The following is a 19,831-nucleotide window of genomic DNA, read 5'->3' on the forward strand; positions in this document are numbered from 1 at the left end:
ACACATATATATATATACACATATATATATACACACATATATATATACACATATATATATATATATATGTGTATATATATTTTGTTATGTTTAATTCTTTCTTACATAAAGTGTATCATACAATAAATGCTCTCTTCAACTTTGCTTTTTTCACTAAAACAGTATATCCTGGAAATCAGTTTAAATTAGTATAGGGAAATTTGTCATCCTTTTTTAGAACTGCACCATACTTCATTGTGTGGATATTCATACAATGCTGCAGTGAATAACCCTGAATATATGTATTTTTGTATTGTTGGAGGTATATTTTTATGGCATATTTCTAGAATTGGGATTGCTTGGTCAAAAGATAAGTGCACTACTATACAAAGTACTCAAAAAGGTATGGATAACCAAAATGAAATTCTAAGAATATTCAAGTAACCCCAAAGGAAGATAAAGGGAAACAGAACATATAATAAAATGGCAGACTTAAGCTTTTTAGCTTATCAATACTCACTTTAAATGTAAATGTTCTTTTTTTTGAGAGAGAGAGAGAGAGAGAACATGTGCATGTATTTGTGCGTGTGCACACATAAGCAGGGAAGGGGAGCGTGGGAGAGAATGAAAGAAGGGGCATGTGGGAGAGAGTGAGAGAATCTCAAGCCGGCTCCTCGCTCAGCACTGAGCCCAGTGTCAGGCTTGATCCCACAACCCTGGGATCAGGACCTGAGCTGAAATCAAGAGTCAGATGCTCAGCCGACTGAACCACCCAGCTGCCCCTAAATGTAAATATTCTAATTATAACAATTAAATGACAGCAGTTGGCAGAGTAGGTATAAAAGCACGATCCAACTATATACTATCTATAAGAAATTCACTTCCAGGGGCGCCTGGGTGGCGCAGTCGGTTAAGCGTCCGACTTCAGCCAGGTCACGATCTCGCGGTCCGTGAGTTCGAGCCCCGCGTCGGGCTCTGGGCTGATGGCTCGGAGCCTGGAGCCTGTTTCCGATTCTGTGTCTCCCTCTCTCTCTGCCCCTCCCCCGTTCATGCTCTGTCTCTCTCTGTCCCAAAAATAAATTAAAAACGTTGAAAAAAAAAAAATTTAAAAAAAAAAGAAATTCACTTCCAATATGAAGATATAGGTAGGTTGAAAGTTAAAGCATGGAAAATGATATACCATACAAATGGTAATTTTAAAGAAAGAATGTGAATGGCTGTATTGATTACGGGTAAGATACACTTCAGAGCAAAGAAAATTACCAGAGACAAAGAAGAACACTGCATAATAACAAAATCGTCAGTACACCAAGAATGCTTAGCAATCTGAAATGTGTATGCAGCAGACAACAGAGCTTCAAAATATGTGAAACAAAACTGATAGAGCTGAATGGATAAAATAACAAATCTATAATTTTAGTTGGAGACTCTATAATACCAAATTACCAAAGAAGATAGTAAGGAAGGAACAAAGGAACTACAAAATAGCCAGAAAACAATTTAACAAAATGCCAGCAGTGAGTCTTGCCTATCAATTATTACTTTAAATGTGACTGGATTAAATTCTCCAAATGAAAGGCAGTGTCTAAATGGATTAAAAACAAGATCCAGCTATATGCCACCTTCTAGAGACTTACTTCAGCTATAAAGATACATATACGCTGAAAGTGAAGGGATGGAAAAAAAGCTGTTCCATGCACATGGAAACCAAGAGGGCAGGATATACTTTTTCTCAGAAATACTAGACTTTTAAGTAGGAAGAGACAAAGTCATTATATAAGGAAAGGAGTCAGTTCATCAAAGGGTATAACAATTGTATGAGGCACCTGGGTGGCTCAGTCAGTTGAGTGTCCGACTCTTGATTTTGGCTCAGGTCATGATCCTGGGGTCATGGGATTAAGCCCCGAATCAGGCTCAGCATTGAGTGTGGAGCCTACTTAACATTCTTTCTCTCTCCCTCTGCCCCTCTCCCTGGCTTGTGCTCTCTCTCTCTCTCCCAAAATAAAAAGATAGATAGGGAATATAACAATTGTAAAAAAAAAAAATATATATATATATATACACACACACACACACACACACACACACACACACCCAACATCAGAGCAGCCTAATATCTAAAGCAAATATTAACAGATCTAATGGGAGAAATAGACACCAGTATAATAAAAGTAGAGGATGTCAGTACTTATTTCAACAATGGGTATATCATCCAGCAGAAAATCAGTAAAGAAACATGTGACTTGAACTACACTTTAGACTAAATGGACCTAACAGATATATACAAAACAATTCCATCCAACAGGAGCAGAACAGACATTCTTCTGAAGCACATTCAGACCATTCTCAGGATAGATCATATGTTAGTTCACAAAACAAGTAAACAAAATTTAAGAGGATTGAGTCAAGTATCTTTCCTGATTACAATGGTATGAAACTAGAAGTCAATAACAGGAGGAAAACTCGAAAATCCACAGATATGTGGAAATTAAACAGATACTCCTAAACAACCAGTTAATCAAGGAATAAATCAAAAGGGAAGTAAAAAAACCTTAAACAAATGAGAATGGAAATGCAACATACCAAAATCTGTGGGATACAGCAAAAGCAGTTCTAACAGAGACCTTTATAGTGATAAATGCCTACACTAAGAAAAAAGAAGGATCTGAAACCTAACTGAATATGTACCTCAAGGAAGTAGAAAAAGAAGAACAAACTAAGGTCAGGGTTAATGGAAGGAAATAAAGATCAGAACAGAAATAAGTAGAAACTAGAAAAGCAATAGAAAAACAAAACTAAGGGTTTGTTTTCAAAAAGATAAAATTGACAAACCTTTAGCTACACTAAGAAAAAAGAGATGGAGCAAATAAATCAGAAATGAAAGAGGAGACATAACTGGCAGCACAGAAATACAAAGGCTATTAAAAGACTAAGAACGGTTACACACCAACTGATTGGACAATCTAGAAGAATTGGATAAATTCCTAGAAACCTACAACTTGCCAAGTCTGAAACATGAAGAAATAGAAAAATTGAACAGACAGTTTTGAGTAAGGAGATTAAAAATCTTTCCATAAAGAAAAACCCAGGACTAGATCGCTTCACTGATGAATTTTACCAGTTAAGGAAGAGTTAATAACAATCCTGCTCAAACTCTTCCAAGAAATTGAAGATGAGGGGATACTTCCAAACTCATTTACATGTCCAGTATTACCCTGATACCAAAGTCAGACAAAGGTACCACAAAAACTGAAAATCACAGGACATTTTTCTTGATGAACATGGATACAAAATTCTCAACAAAATATTACCAAACCAAATTCAACTGCACATCATACACCAAGATAAAGTGGGATTTGTCCCTGGGATACAGTAATGGTTCAACATGTGTAAATCAATAAATATGATATGTCCCATTAATAGAATGAAGGATGGATATCAAATGATTCTCTCAGTAGATGCAGATAAAGCATTTGACCAAATTTAACACCCTTTTGTGATAAAAACTCTCAACAAATTATGTATAGGGAAAATGGTACCTCAGTATAACAATGGCCATATATGACAAGACCGCAGCTAACATACTTCACAGTAAAAAGCTGAAAGATTTTTCTCTAAGATCAGGAACAAAGAAAAGATGTCTACTGTAACCACTTATGTTCAGCACAGTGTGGAAGTCCTAGGTGGAGTAATTAGGCAAGAAAAAGAAATCAGGGGTGCCTGGGTGGCTCAGTTAAGTGTCCGACTTGAGCTCAGGTCATGATCTCGTGGTTCACAAGTTCAAGCCCCATGTCAGGCTCTGTTCTGACAGCTCAGAGCCTGGAGCCTGCTTCAGAATCTGTGCCTTCCTCTCTCTCTCTGCCCCTCCCCCACTCACACTCTGTCTCTCTCAAAAGTAAATATTAAAAAAAAATTTTAATGAGATCTCATCAAAATAAAAAGCTTCTGCACAGTGAAGGAAACAGTCACCAAAACTAAAAGGCAACTGACAGAATGGGAGAAGATATTTCCAAATGACATATCAGATAAAGGGCTAGTCTCCAAAATCTATAAAGAATTTATCAAACTCAACACCTCCCCCCCCCAAAAAAAATCCAGTGAAGAAATGGGCAAAAGACTTGAACAGACACTTCTCCAAAGAAGACATCCAGATGCCCAACCGACACGTGAAAAAATGCTCAACATCACTCATCATCAGGGAAATACAAATCAAAACCACAATGAGATACCACCTCACACCTGTCAGAATGGCTAACATTAACAACTCAGGCAACAACAGATGTTGGCGAGGATGCGGAGAAAGAGGATCTCTTTTGCACTGTTGGTGGCAATGCAAGCTGGTGCAGCCACTCCGGAAAACAGTATGGAGGTTCCTCAAAAAACTAAAAATAGAACTCCCTATGACCCAGCAATTGCATTACTAGGCATTTATCCACGGGATATAGGTGTGCTGTTTCGAAGGGACACATGCACCCCCATGTTTATAGCAGCACTATCAACAATAGCCAAAGTGTGGAAAGAAACCAAATGTCCATCGATGGATGAATGGATAAAGAAGATGTGGTATATGTATACAGTGGAGTGTTACTTGGCAATCAAAATGAAATCTTGCCATTTGCAACTATGTGGATGGAACTGGAGGGTATTATGCTAAGTGAAATTAGTCAGAGAAAGACAAAAATCATATGACCTCACTCATATGAGGACTTTAAGAGACAAAACCGATGAACATAAGGGAAGGGAAACAAAAATAATATAAAAACAGGGAGGGGGACAAAACAGAAGAGACTCATAAATATGGAGAACAAACTGAGGGTTACTAGAGGGGTTGTGGGATGGGGGATGGGCTAAATGGGTGAGGGGCACTAAGGAATCTACTACTGAAATCATTGTTGCTAGCAATCATATGCTAACTAATTTGGATGTAAATTTTAAAAAATAAAAAATAAAATTTTTAAAAAAAGGAAAAAAAATTTTAAAGAAAAATAAAAGACATTCAAATTAGAAAGAAAGAATTAGAATTGTCTCTGTTTGCAGATTACATGATCCTACATACAGAAAACCTTAAAGACGCCACCAAAAATCGTTAGAACTAATAAAGTAAGTAAAGTTGCAGGATGTCATATCCACATACAAAAATCAGTTGTGTATTGAAAAAGCATTTGACAAAATGCAACATCCATTCATGATAAAAACCCTCAACAAAATAGGGTTAGAGGGAACATACCTCACCATAATAAGGGCCATATATGAAAAACCCACAACTAATATCATCCTCAATGGGGGAAAACTGAGAGTTTTCCTTTTGCAGTCAGGAACAAGACAGGAATGTCCATTCTCACCACTGTTATTTAACATAGTATTGGAAGTCCTAGCCACAGCAATTAGACAGCAAATTGGCAAGGAAGAGGTAAAACTTCCACTATTATATGCAGATGACATGATACTCTATACAGAAAACCCAAAAGACTCTACCCCAAAAATTGCTAGAACTAATACATGAATTCAACAGCCTTAGAATATAAATTCATTGTACAGAAATCCATTGCATTTCTATATACTGACAATAAAGCAGCAGAAAAAGAAATAAAGGGATGGATCCCATTTACAATTGCACCAAAAACCATAAGATACCTAGAAATAAACCTAACCAAAGAGGTGAAAGTTCTGTACTCCGAAAACTATAGAACACTAATGAAAGAAATTGAGGAGGGCACAAGAAATGGAAAGATGTTATTTTGATGGTATCTTCTCAGAGCTAGAACAAACAATCCTAAAATTTGTATGGAACCACAAAATATCCCAAGCAGTCAAAGCAACCTGGAAAAAACAAAGCAAAGCTGGAGGCATCACAATTCTGGACTTCAAGTTACAGTACAAAGCTGTAGTGATCAAAACAGTATGGTACTGGCACAAAAATAAACACATATTTCAATGGAACAGAACACAAAAGTCAGAAATGAACCCACAACTATGTGGTCAGTTTTCAACAATCCAATTGGGAAAAAACAGTCTCTTTTACAAATAGTACTGGGAAAACTAGACAGCAACATGCAAAAGAATGAAACTGGACCTCTTTCTTACAACATACACAAAAATAAATTCAAATGGATCAAAGACCTAACTGTGAGACATTAAAATCCCAGTAACCTCTTTGACCTTGGCCATAGCAACTTCTTACTAGATACATGTCCTGAGGCAAGGGAAACAAAAGCAAAAATAAACTATTGGGAATTCATCAAAATAAACTTCTACACAGCAAGGGAAACAGTCAACAAAACTAAAAGGCATCTTACAGAATGGGAGAGGATATTTGCAAATGGCATATCTGATAAAGGGTTAGTATCTAAAATAAATGAAGAACTTATAAAACTGAATATCCAAAAAATGAATAATCTAGTTAACAAATGGGCAAAAGACATAATTAGACATTTTTCCAAAGAAGACATATAGATGGCCAACAGACACATGAAAATACGTTCATCGTCACCATCTAGGAAATGCAAAGCAAAACTGCAATGAGATGTCACCTCACACCTGTCAAAATGGCTGAAATCAACACACACAAAAAAACAAAACACACATGTTTTGTGTGTTTAAACATATTCACATATTAAAATATGTTCATTATCACTTACCATCCAGGAAATGCAAAGCAAAACTACCAATTCTCACACCTGTCAGAATGACTAAAATCAATAACCCAAAAACAACAGGTGTTGGCAAGAATGTCAAGAAAGGGGAACCCTCTTGCACTGTTGGTAGGAATGCAAACTGGTGCATCCACTCTGGAAAACAGTATGAAGTTTCCTCGAAAAGTTAAAAATAGAACTACCCTACGATCCATCAGTTGCACCACTAGTATTTACCGAAAGAATATAAAAATACTAATTTAAAGGGATACATGCACCCTGATGTTTATAGCAGCATTATCTACGATCGCCAAGTTATGGAAGCAGCTCAAATGTCCATCAACTGATGAGTGGATAAAGAAGTTGTGGTGTGTGTAAAACCTTGGCTTGTGAGGAACTTGTTCTGTGAGTGTTCCACAAGATGAGCAAACATTTCTAACAAATTTTAACTTGATAAACGAGTGATGTCTTGCAATGTGAGTAGTATGTAATGCTGAATGTCACATGATCACAACTTAGCCATTGGTTCTTCTCTGTCTTGCTGCAGATTGTATGTGATCATCTCTCATGCTCGGATGCTCGGTCTCAGGCTACAGTATTTGGCAGAAATCAGTGATTTTTCAGAACGCTGGAAGGTGCCCACAGCTGGTACTACTAGTGTGTTTTTTGTCACTTCAAAGCACCTATGGACAGTCATTTGCTTTTGCATACAAGAGTAGGAATGCTTTGCTGCATTCTGGGTCAGGCTGCCTGCAGATATAGACCCTTTCCTCTGCTGTCTTATTGCCTGTTACATTAAATACAGTATATGACAAGAGTTTATTAATACTGTACTGTAGTCAACCTGTGTGAGCATATACAATGGGCCCCATGCAGAAAAAGGTTGAAAAGAAAGGCAGTAAGAAGATAATTACAATGGAAGTAAAAAAGGAGAAGTACAGATGAGGTATGCAGAAGGCCAAAATTGCAAGATTTTATAAGAAGTCTATGTCTATATCTCGTTGCAGAGGAGGAGGAGATAAAGGTATCCCTCATTTCAGATGAGATTAGGGAAGTGGGTAAAATGTGAGAAACAGTGCAAGATTTTGGAGAAAAGCACCACCTGATGAAGGCTTTAGCAGTGTAAGCGATGAATCTGTTTAACAACAATGCAATGTCACATTTCCGCAGAATCCTCAAAAGGAGGCGAAAGCAAGTGTCCTTGGAAAGGTTCCTTGTTAAAGTTGCATGAAAAGAAAAAGATTCCACAGAGCCAATAGATGGCAGCAATTCCGTTAGAAAGTCATTCTATACAATAACCCTCCTCTCTCTTGTCTCCCTCACACCAGCCACAAAGGTTTACAAAGGGAAGTACAGATTAATTTGTTTATTTTTCTTTTTATTTTGTATTTTCTTTTTAATTTTATATTATAGTACAGTATTGTAATCATTTTTATATGAATATTTTTGGGTTGTGGAATGAATCATCTTAGCTTCCATTATTTCTTGTGGGGAAATTGACTTTCATATACAAGTGCTTTGCATTACAAGCATGTTTCTGAAACAAATTACGCTCGCAAACCAAGATTTTACTGCGTGGGTGTGTGTGTGTGTGTGTGTGTGTGTGTGTGTGTGTGTGTGTATGCATGCAATGGAATATTACTCAGCCATAAAAAAAGAATGAAATCTCACCATTGCAACAATGTGGATGGAACTAGAGAGTATAATGCTAAGTGAAATAAGTCAGAGAAAGACAAATACCATATGATTTCATTCATATGTGGAATTTAAGAAACAAAACAAATGACTGTAGGGAAAAGAAGAGAGAGAGTGGCAAACCAAGAAACAGACACTTTATATAGAGAACAAACTAATGGCTACCAGAGGGGAGATAGGCAGGGGGATGGGTTAATAAATAGGTATGGTGATTAAGGAGGGCATTTGTGATGAGCACCCAGTGTTGTGCAGAAGTGTTGTATCACTAAATTATACACCTGAAACTAACATTATACTGTGTGTTAACTAACTGGAATTTAAATAAAAACTTAAAATAAAAATTCAAAAATTAAAATACAAAGTTGCATCTCTATATACTAATAGCGAAGTATTCAGAAAAATCAAGAAAACGATCCCATTTACAATAACCTCTTAAATAAATTTACTGAGGAGGTGAAAGATTTATACATTGAAAACCATGAAACTGATAAAAGTAATCAAAACAAAAAAAATAAAAAGATATTCTGTGTTCATGGATCGGAAGAATTAATACTGTGAAAATGTCCATGCTACCCAAAACTAACTATAGGTTCAATTCAATTTCGATCAAAATTCTAATAACATTTTTTTACAGAAATAGAAAAAACAATTTTAAAATTCATACGGAGCTACAACATACCCCGAATGGCTAAAGCAATCTTGAGCAAAAAGAACAAAGTAGGGTATGGTGTATATATACAGAATATGTATTATTCAGCCTTTAAAAAGAAGGATATCCTACCATCTGTGACAACACGGATTAACATGGAGTACATTATGCTAAGTGAAACAAGGCAGTCACAGAAAGACAGATCTGCATGATCTCACTTGTATGTGGAATCTGAAGAAGTCTAACTCAGCAACAAATTAGAATAGTGGTTACCAGGAGATGGGGATGGGAGCAGATGAGGTGTTGGTCAAAGGGTACAAACTTGTAGCTATAAAATTAGTAAGTTCTGGAGACCTATTTTACAACATAATGACTATGGTTAATCATAACGTATTGTGTACTTGGAATTTGCTGAGAGTAGATCTCGTGTTTTCACCGCCCCCCATACACACACACTAGATGAGGTGATAGATACATTAACTATCTCAATGGTGACAATTATTTCACAATGTATATACGTTTAGTAAAACATGTTATATATCTTATATACAATTTTTATTTGTCAGCATGCCTTGGTTTAACTGGGGGAAAAGTGTCAATAACAATGCTAGCTAGCAAGGGTTTAGGAAAAGTGTCTCTTAATATGATTTGGTGGGAATGTAAAATGATATAGCCATTATGGAAAATAGTTGAGCAGTTTCCTTAAAAACTGAACATATAAAAATCAAGTATAGCATTGAACTATTGGGCATTTATTGTAATGAAATGAAAACTTGTACTCAAAAATTTGTGTACAAACATTCATAGCAGCTTTAATTGTAATAGCCAAAACCTAGGGGGAAAACAGATGTTCTTCAACAAGTGAATGAACAGTTCAGTTGTGGTACATCCATGCCAAGGAATACTACTTAGCAATAGAAATCAACAAACTATTGAAACATGAAACAAATTGAATTGTTCTCAAAGAAATCATACTGAATTTAAAAAGCCAATCTCAAAGGCCACATGCTACGTGGTTCCATTTATATAACATTCTCAAAATGACAAAGCTGTAGATATGGAGAAGCAAGTATGGTTGACAGGGGATGGGGATAGGGGTTGGGGGGTGAGTATAAATGGATAACATGAGGAAGTTCCTTTGTGGTGATGGAACAGTTCTATATCTGTATTGTGGTGATGGTAACATGAATCTATATATGGGATAAAATTGCATAGAACTACACACCCACAGATGAATGCATGTAAAAAGTGGTGAAAACTAAATAATATCTGTAGTCTAATTAACAGTATTGTAACAATGTCAGTTTCCTAGTTTTTATGTTGTTCTACAATTATATAAGAAATCATCATTGGAAGAAGCTGGATGAAGAGTACCAGGACTAGGTACTATTTTGAAAATTTCTGTGAGTCTATAATTATTTCAATATAAGTTTTTTAAGGGTAAGTACATATATTAGATACAGCCCAGAGGGCTCTACCAACTTGTATACATGGTATGTATATATACATTATGTTTGTATAGATATGTTGTATACACGGTGTATATGTTTGTTTGTGTGGTGTGTGTATATACGTATTTTGGTATATGTGCATATATGTACCTGTGGTGTGTGTGTGTATACATATATGTACACACACACATATATATATCCAGAAACTTCAGAGACTATTCACAGCTTTGCTAACATAGTGTGTTGTCATACTTTTTTATCTTTTCTAGTCTATTAGGTAACAAATGGTATTTCAGTGTTCAGTGTTAACAAAAAGTGATTTGCTTTTCTTTTACCATAAATGAGTTTAAAACTTTTCTTTTCATGTATTTGAGGGCTGTTTTTATACTTTTTGTTGTGAATTGTCTGCTCATGTCCATTTTTCTATTGGATTCTGGTTCTTTGTTCCTTAATATTTTTTTCTAGTTTGTCAGTTGTCTTTTGAATTTGTTTATGGTTTTTACCATGCAAAAACTTTTATTTTTATTCAACCTACATTATCAATCTTTTTTTATTGCCTCAGTTTTGAGTCATAGTTATTTTTTATTGCATCTGAATTTTGAGTCATAATTTACCTAAACCAAGGTTTTAGAGAAATTCACCCATGTTTCCTTATTTATGTGGTTTCATTTCTATAGTTAGGTTCTTAATCTATTTGGAGTTTATTCTTATGTGTGGTGTAAGATACAGATCTAATTTTTTTCTCCATTGGTTGTCCCAGTTTTCCCAGCACCACTTATTTAATTTGAGTGATTTGAAATGCTACCTTTGTCAAATACTAAATCTCATATGTGTTTGGGTCTGTGTCTGGACTTTGTATTCTACTCCACTGGACTATTTGTTTATTCGTGCACCAGTTCCACAGTATTTTAATTATAGAGGCTTTAGTAATATGTTTTAACATTCTGTGGGGATAATCCCCTGTGAAGTTTTTCTTTTCCATGTCTCTCTTGCTCTTCTTGCATGTATGTTTTATTGCCTGTAAGTAGTTTGTCTTACCTAACTGCTTTGGCTCCTACCTCTAGTACAGTATTGAATAATAATGGATAGGGCCACCTGGGTGACTCAGTCGGTTAAGTGTCCGACTTCAGTTCAGGTCATGATCTCATGATTCATGAGTTCGAGCCCCGCTTCGGGGCTCTGACATCTCAGAGCCTGGAGCCTGCTTCAGATTCTGTGTCTCCCTCTCTCTCTTTCCCCTCCCCTGCTACCACTCTGTCTCTCTCTCAAAAATGAATAAACATTAAAAAAAATTTTAAATGAATAATAATGAGTAATAATGGATATGGTGGACATCTTTTCATTGTTCCTGATCATAGTGGAAATATCTCTAGAATTTTCTCATTAAATACAATAGTAGCTTTAGGACTAAGATATATGTATTTAATCACTTCAGAAAGTGTCTCTCGGTCCCTATATTCATAAGTGAATTGATGTTGAATTTTATCAGTCTTTTTTAATATCTATGGAAATAATCATGATTTTTTCCCTTAGATTTTTTAATATGGTATATGATATTGATGGATTTTCTAATACTGAAGTTGCCTTACATTTGCAAAATAAGTACCACTCTGTCATGGTGTATCATTTTCTTAAGATGGTCTTGGATTCTGTTTGTCAATATTTTTAATTTTGTGGTAAAATACACATAATATTTACCATCTTAACCATTTTTAAGTGTACATTTCAGCAGTGTTAAACACATTCACATTTTTGTGCAGCCATCACAACCATCATCTGCGTAACTCTTTTCAATTTTGTAAAACTGATTTGCTTGTTAATATTTTATCTAGCTTTTTTCATCACTGTTATAACTGATATTGTTCTGTACTTTTCTTTCTTCTGCCTTTATCTAGTTTAAGTATCAATGTTATTTATACTTGATTCATGAAAGGAATTAGGAATTCCATTAAAAAATTTTTTATAATCTTTATTTATTTTTGAGAGAGAGACAGAGTGTGAGCACAGGAGGAGCAGAGAGAAAGGGAGACATAGAATCCGAAGCAGGCTCCAGGCCCTGAGCTGTCAGCACAGAGCTGGATGCGGGGCTCGAACTCACGAACCATGAGATCATGACCTGAGCTGAAGCCGGACGCTCAACTGACTGAGCCACCCAGGCGCCCCAAGGAATTCCATTTTAATGCTTATAGAGTATTATAAGTTAATTTATAGAGCATTGGGACTAATTATCAAAACTAGCCCCATAATTTGATGTACAGTAATGGCACCCTCTTATTCCTTTTTTCTTCTTTTTCTCTTTCCAATTGCCAAAGGATGTTTCTTCTTCATTTTTGTCGTTTTTTCTTTCCCAGAAGCTATGCATTTTATAAATTGTGTTCTTTTTTTTTTTTTTTTCAAAAAAATTTTAAGTTGATTTATTTATTTTGAGAGAGAGCACAAGCAGGGTATGGGCAGAGAGAGGAAGAGAGAATTCCAAGCAGGTTCCACACTGTCAGCAAAGAGCCCAATTCAGCTCAGACTCACAAACTGAGGTCACAAACCTAAGCAGAGATCAAGAGTCCAACACCTTAACTGACTGAGCCACCCAGGCATCCCTAGATTGTGTTCTTCAAATCATACAAACTTTTAAGTTCCTTCTGCGTGATTTGGGTTATAATCTACCCAGTTTTTGTTTTCTTCTGTGGGTTTTTTAAAATCATTTTCAAATTTAGTATGGACTTAGTCTGTTGTATTTTTTTAATCAGTGTTAGGTTCCATCTGTTCAGTTTTCCCCCACAGGGTTTTTGGTTTTTGTTTTTTGGTTTTTTCGTTTGGTTGGTTGGTTGGGTTTTTTTTTTTTTTTGCATTGTTTTTGTTCTGGTCTGTTTCTGCTTATCACAAATCCTTGTGGATCAGCAAGGATGAAGTGGGAGCAGGAGAGAACAAGTGCTGGTTTTAGTGTTTTTTTTCTCTTTTTATTCACAATTATTTTGAAGCTTTGGCATTTTCTGTCTTAGTTACTTTACAGGCTGAAGGTATGGTTTCATGTAGAATTTCCTTTTTCATTCCTGTTGCCTGTGGTTTGGGGAAGAAATAATGTGAGGTGGGTATCTATGCATTTGCCATTTTCTTCAGCTCTAAAGAATTTTTATAGATACTGCATTCCTTTTTTTTCCACTCTCTGAGGTATATACTTTGGAACAAGTGAATTAGGGACAATAGTGACTTTGGGGGGTGTGAACATAATTAATGCTTTTCTATTGTTAAAGGTTACGGATGAGGCAATTTAAACAGAACTGGAAATGTGATTTAGATTCAGCCTTGAATGAAATACAGGTATGACATTTACTTTTTTGAATAAATAGCTGTGATCTCTGAAAACCAGTAATAACAAAGGACCTTGAATAGTAAAAGTTTTAGGAAAAGTTTTTAAAATGTGACTGTTATACAAAGAAAGTGCTCAAGAAAAAAGTTTAATTTTTTTAATACTTTGAAATGCAAATGTAACTTCTAGAGTTACGGACTATTCTAAAAATAATTCTGGAAATAATTGGCTCATTTCCAAAGTTAACTTCTATCAAGGTATAATAATCTAAGGCTTAATTAGCCTTTAATTCTTATCACTGGACAGACTCAGTGCATAAGAAAGTTGGCTTTCTTGTCACAGTCCATGGATGGCTGCGATATGTGAGATGATAGTGGAAAGCCAAGGCCAGTGTGCCTTTTCCAGGCGTTTGGAGGATAAGAAATGGAGAACTTTCAGGACGATTTTACTGTTTGGTTTAAGATGATTTTTATATTCATGTAGTAATTGTTGGTCTAGTCTTAATTAGTATTTATATCCTTGAAACAATCTGTTGGTATGGAAAACTATTTCTTTGTTTATAATAGAAAATAACGAGAAGATGTTAAGTTTACTGAAATTTACTTTGTATTCCCTATCATAGAAGAAATGTGATTCCCAAAATGATATTTGGGCCCCAAATCATAAATGGGGCCAAATAATAATAAAATGCAATCTTTAAAAGTAGCAAAATAATGTATTTCTCTGGAGACAGCTCAAATCATATTGCTAATTATCTCTTTTCCATAAAATCTATCCTACTGTCTAGTTCAGGTTTGAGGGTGAGATCCTTAAGTACATTAGGAACAAGACCATTAAAACAAATGGACATTGCCATCTGGAACTCATAGAGACTGTGCTATAGTCAGAAACACAAATTGTATGATAGAAAGTTTTTTAATGGTATAACACTGCTGGTAAGTTTATAAGACCTATAGAAATTGTCTTATTAATTTCTATATATCTAATGTCAGCATGTGCCTATTCCATAATATGTTTGCATAGTGACAGTTTTCTTTCTCTTTTTTTGTTTTGTTTTGTTTTGTTTCTAATAATTCTGATAGCATTGTAAAGAAAAAGGTGACTGGACCAAATTGGGAAATTTATACATTAACATAAAAATGAGCTGTGGAAACTTTGCAGATTTCCAGAGATTTTGTGCTTGTATTGCTGAAACACTAACAAAAAACTGTAAAGAAGAGAGACCAGGCGTTCCATTTTGTGAATTTGCTGAAACAGGTAAAATGTCACTATTTGGGTCTGAGTATTCTGTGTGTTAGCGTGGTGCAGTGTTCTTAACAGGAATGTAAAGCTCTTAATATTTTCCACGTTGGGGATAAGTTAATATTGCAGATTTCAGATTTCTCTTTATAAATATTTCCATCTTTTTATTATTAATTTAGATTATAATGATATAAGGTCAAGAATTGGTGTTTTAATATCTCATGCTTCATGTTTTATTTTTCTTTTCATTCAGATTGGTAAAACTATTCCTAGCAAATTATACTGGAGCACCTGAATTTTTGAATCATTTAAGTTGTTACTATCTTCACTACAAGTCAACAAAATTCATGTTTTTGAGACTTTTTTTGAGCTCTTCACTGCTATTTATATATTTTTAAAATGTTTATTTGCTTATTTTGAGAGAGAGGCAGAGTGAACATAAGCAGAAAGAGAGTCCCAAGCAGGCTCCCACCATCAGCGCAGAACCTGACAGAGGACTCAATCCCACAAACCGTGAGATCATGGCCTGAGCTGAAATCAAGAGTCAGACACTCAACTGACTGAGCCACCCAGGTGCCCCTTCACTGCTGTATATTCTTTATCAGGGGTCAACACATGTTTTCTGCAAAGGGCCAGGTAGTAAATGTTTTAGGCTTTACACATTCACATTTAATCTGTGTTACATAGTTTTCTTTTCCTTTCAAACAACCCTTTAAAAATAGGGAAACATGGGAGGCTCCTGGGTGGCTCAGTCGGTTGAGTGCCCGACTTCAGCTCAGATCAAGATCTCACAGTTCGTGAGTTTGAACCTTGTGTTGGGCTCTGTGCTGACAGCTCAGGGCCTGGAGTCTGCTTTGGATTCTGTGTCTCCCTCTCTCTCTGCTCCTCCCCTGCTCACACTCTGTCTCTCTCTCAAAAATAAATAAATATTTAAAAAAAAAAATTTTTTTTAATAGGGAAACATGGGGCACCCGGGTGGCTCTGTCAGTTAGTTAAGCATCCGACTTCAGCTCAGGTCATGATCTCATGGTTTGTGGGTTCGAGCCCTGCATCAGGCTCTGTGCTGACAGCTCAGAGCCTGGAGCCTGCTTCTGATTCTGTGTGTGTGTCTCTCTCTCCCAAAAATAAATAAAAACATTAAAAAAATTCTTTTTAATAGGGAAACCATTTTTAGCTCTCAGGCTATACAAAAAAACAGACCACACACCAGATTTGGCATGTAGGCTGTGGTTTGCTGACACCTGATCTTTGGTCTAGTATCAATAATTTCATGTTAATTTGCCTTTTCTGTCATTTTAAATGACTTTTCCACCTTTTCCCATATGCCTACTTTGTGTTCCAGTTAGCAAAGATCCACAAAATAGTGAAGTAGATAAAACTTTGCTGGGAAGAATTGGAATCAGTGCTATGTACTTCTATCACAAGCTGTTGCAGTGGGCCAAGGTATGTCATTAAATTTTGTTTGGGCTTGGTACAGAAAGTGTTAATTTTAAATTTTTTGACAGAATATAGTTAGCACTACAAATTAGAAATTTGCTAATAATGTTACAAGTGGCAAAATGAGTCCCAGACTAGTAAGTGAATTATTAGGTAGTATATTAAGCAAACGTGGAAAGGAAGTATCAGGAGACCAGCTACCCTGAAGTATCTCACTATAGGGAGCACTTGGGAAGCTGTGCTAAATACCATTTTGCAAGAGTTCAAGACCTTTTTTTTAAGATGAATCTGGGAAACTCACAACAGAACTTCTTAAAAATCATCTCCTAGAATGCTCTGGAACACTATATCCCATATATCTTGATATCTGCTTTGGGATATCTGCATAGAAGTGGTCTAGTTATTCTGGACTATACTGAACTACCATTCTTTAGATTTCCCTGAGGTGGCAGGTGGTTATAGATTCATTAAAGTGAAATAAAGTAAAGGACAGGAAAATCTAAAATAAGAAGTAAGTGCTGAGGGATGAATGGAGCAGTTGAGAGTGTGGTCAATACTGAATCAACTATTATAATATATCTTCTTGTTACTACTTCTTATATTTCATATGATTGAAGGTGAATTGAGTAAGTTATAATTGAATGTGTTCAATAACATTTAAGCACAAGGTCACTCCTACATATACAGATTCATGGATATTAAAAATTTTAATGCTTATCTATTTCTGAAAGAGAGAGACAGGGCGTGAGCGGAGGAGGGGCAGAGAGAGAGGGAGACACAGAATCCAAAGTAGGCTTCAGGCACCGAGCTGTCAGCGCAGACCCGGATGCGGGACTCGAACTCATGAACCACAAGATCATGACCTGAGCCAACATGGACACTTAACCTACTGAGTCACCCAGGCACCCCCATGGATTTGTTTTATTTGAAAAACAACAACAACAGGGGCACCTGGGTGGCTCAGTCGGTTGGGCGTCTGACTTCAGCTCAGGTCATGATCTCACATTTCATGAGTTTGAGCCCCGTGTTGGCCTCTGTGCTGACAGCTCAGAGCCTGGAGCCTGCTTCAGATTCTGTGTCTCCCTCTCTCTTTCTACCCTCCTCTGCTCATGCTCTGTCTCTGTCTCAAAGATAACTAAACATTAAAAAAAATTTTTTTTAAAACAGCAACAGAATCCTTATATATAAGGTCTTCAGTCTCCAAGCTCTTCATGAGGTTTAGCACCTACTGTGATGTGTGATCCCATACCAACTGATGTGTGATTAGTATGTGATCCCATACTGGGATGGGCAGAATATACCTTGTCCCTGGTCTCACAATCTAGTTTAAGGTTCATCCTAGCATTAATTTCTTAGATATTTAATGCTTGAGAAATTGAGGACTACATGATAAAATCTTTTTGAAAAAGATAGATTTTGCTACAATTTTAGGGTATATTTTAATTTTATTTGGTTAATACTATCTCTTAAGAGGTTGGTGAGTTTGTACCTGAATTTTGATTTAAAATTTTCACTGTCTTGTTTGAAACAAATATTTTATTTATTTTACTTAGTATGAATTTTTTTAGTGGAAACCTATTCCTTTTGAACACAAAATTATTAAAATTAAGTTAAAGATTTCCCTTTAAAAATGCACTCATTTATATAGGCAACTTAAAAATACTTTGACATCACAATATGAATCTGACTCAGGTAGTATAGAATATAATATAAAACAAGGGTCCATAAACTAAAAGCCAGATCTGGCCCTCACCTGTTTTTTTACATCTCAAGAGGTAAGAGTGTTTTTTACATTTTTAAACAGTTAGAAAAGAAAAACAGCAACAACCAAAAAGAATGTGCAACTGACTAAATGTGACCTGCAGAGCCTAAGTATTTGCTGTCTGGCTGTCTATAGAAAAAGTTTGCTGACTCTTGATATAAAATAATAATATATGTCTCATTTCTGATGTCCACACTAGAGCTAATCTTTTATGTAGACTATGTGAATGGTCTATTGAATAAAAAAGACAGTTTCCAGTCAGTAGTTTTATTCTTTTTTTCCCTCACTGTCATTCTTCCTATAAATTTGATAAGACATTATCTCGATTTTCACTGTCTCTCCCTCTTAACTCTTAGGGTGATCAACAGAAGAAGTGCAGAAACTTGTAATCAGTAGTTTTCCACATTAGGGCAAGAACTCCTTTTTCCAAAAGAAATCTTTAGGGGAAGCACAAGTATAAAAACACTTGAAAAAAGGAGTCAGCAGTGTGAAGATTAATAGTGAGGCAAAGCCCTGCTTCCTCCCCTTCCCTGTCTGTCTTTGTGGCTAAGCAGGAGGGGACTGAAAACAGGGATTTTAGAGCAGTTTGAAACCATCAGTATAGAAGGATGATTAATATTGGATAATTGGTTTGTATATAATTACTCATTTTGTACCTCTGTGATACTCTATATGAATGATATTCAATGAGTGTTCTTTACTTTTACTCTAGGGAAGGAAGGTCTTAGATAAACTATATGAATTGAAAATACATTTTACAACTTTAAAAGGACTTACAGGGCCTGAGAAGTTAGCACCAAGATGTCAAATTGTGAATATTGCAGCAGAAATTTTTCTAAAAAGTGGAAGCCTAGATGGTGCCATTTGGGTATTGAGGGGTAAGTTCTGATATATGTAAGCATAATATAATTTGTTGTTACAAATTCTTGTCTATGTAATTACCTTAAATTGATGTTGAATTGTGAATGGCAGTTTGACCTAATAAACCCTAGTGATCATGTGCATAGGAAAGGTGGTTGATGTGTTAAATGGAAGGAGAAAGTTAACCTCACTTTAAAGAAAAAATCATATGACCCTTTGTTGAAAAGCTAGTTCTTACTTCAGCCCAGGCACCATACTAATAAATGCTTTATATCAATTATCTCAGTTAATTTTCATAGAAACTCTACAAGTTTGGAATTAGTATAACCCCCTTTTTTTGTTAGTTAAAAAATGTCAGAGACATTAAGCCACTTGCCCAAAATGATACAACAAGTAAGAAGTGGAGGCTGGATTCAAACCCAGACAGTCCAGCTTCAGAGCCCAGGCTTCAGCTACCACTGGGGCAGATAAATCCCTATTGATAATCTGCATGAACTCTTAATCTTTGTACATACAGGCAAACATGACTTCAAGACAGGACAAGCAAGGTTACTTCCCTAGTAAGTCAATCCATCTAGCAGAAATTACAATGAAATTAAGCCAGGAAAAGCAATTGGTTTGCTATGAGGTAAATGAAAACTTAGAGATCACACTAGTAACACAACATGCTACATGATGGTACCTCTGGCTGCTTAAACCATCAGGCAGATTTCATTTGATAAAATGGGATAACAGTGAAGAAACCTCAAGAATCTCTGGGTTTATGGGGCAGCTGGATGGTTCAGTCAGTTAAGCATCTGAACAACTCAGGTCATGATC

General features: G+C 35.8%; 1 protein-coding gene across 4 annotated transcripts in view; it reads left to right on the plus strand.

Moving 5' to 3' along the window:
- TOPAZ1 (testis and ovary specific TOPAZ 1) overlaps positions 1-19,831 on the plus strand; it is a 101,411-nt gene that overhangs the window by 53,510 nt on the left and 28,070 nt on the right. For all 4 annotated transcript variants that reach the window (XM_049629109.1, XM_049629111.1, XM_049629110.1 and 1 more), the window contains 4 exons: positions 13,655-13,721; positions 14,793-14,967; positions 16,295-16,395; positions 18,864-19,029. In XM_049629109.1, the coding sequence (XP_049485066.1) occupies positions 13,655-13,721; positions 14,793-14,967; positions 16,295-16,395; positions 18,864-19,029 (509 nt within the window). The remainder of the gene's footprint in view (positions 1-13,654; positions 13,722-14,792; positions 14,968-16,294; positions 16,396-18,863; positions 19,030-19,831) is intronic.

The sequence above is a fragment of the Panthera uncia genome, chromosome C2 (assembly GCF_023721935.1).
Source record: "Panthera uncia isolate 11264 chromosome C2, Puncia_PCG_1.0, whole genome shotgun sequence".
In the NCBI taxonomy this organism is placed as follows: domain Eukaryota; kingdom Metazoa; phylum Chordata; class Mammalia; order Carnivora; family Felidae; genus Panthera; species Panthera uncia.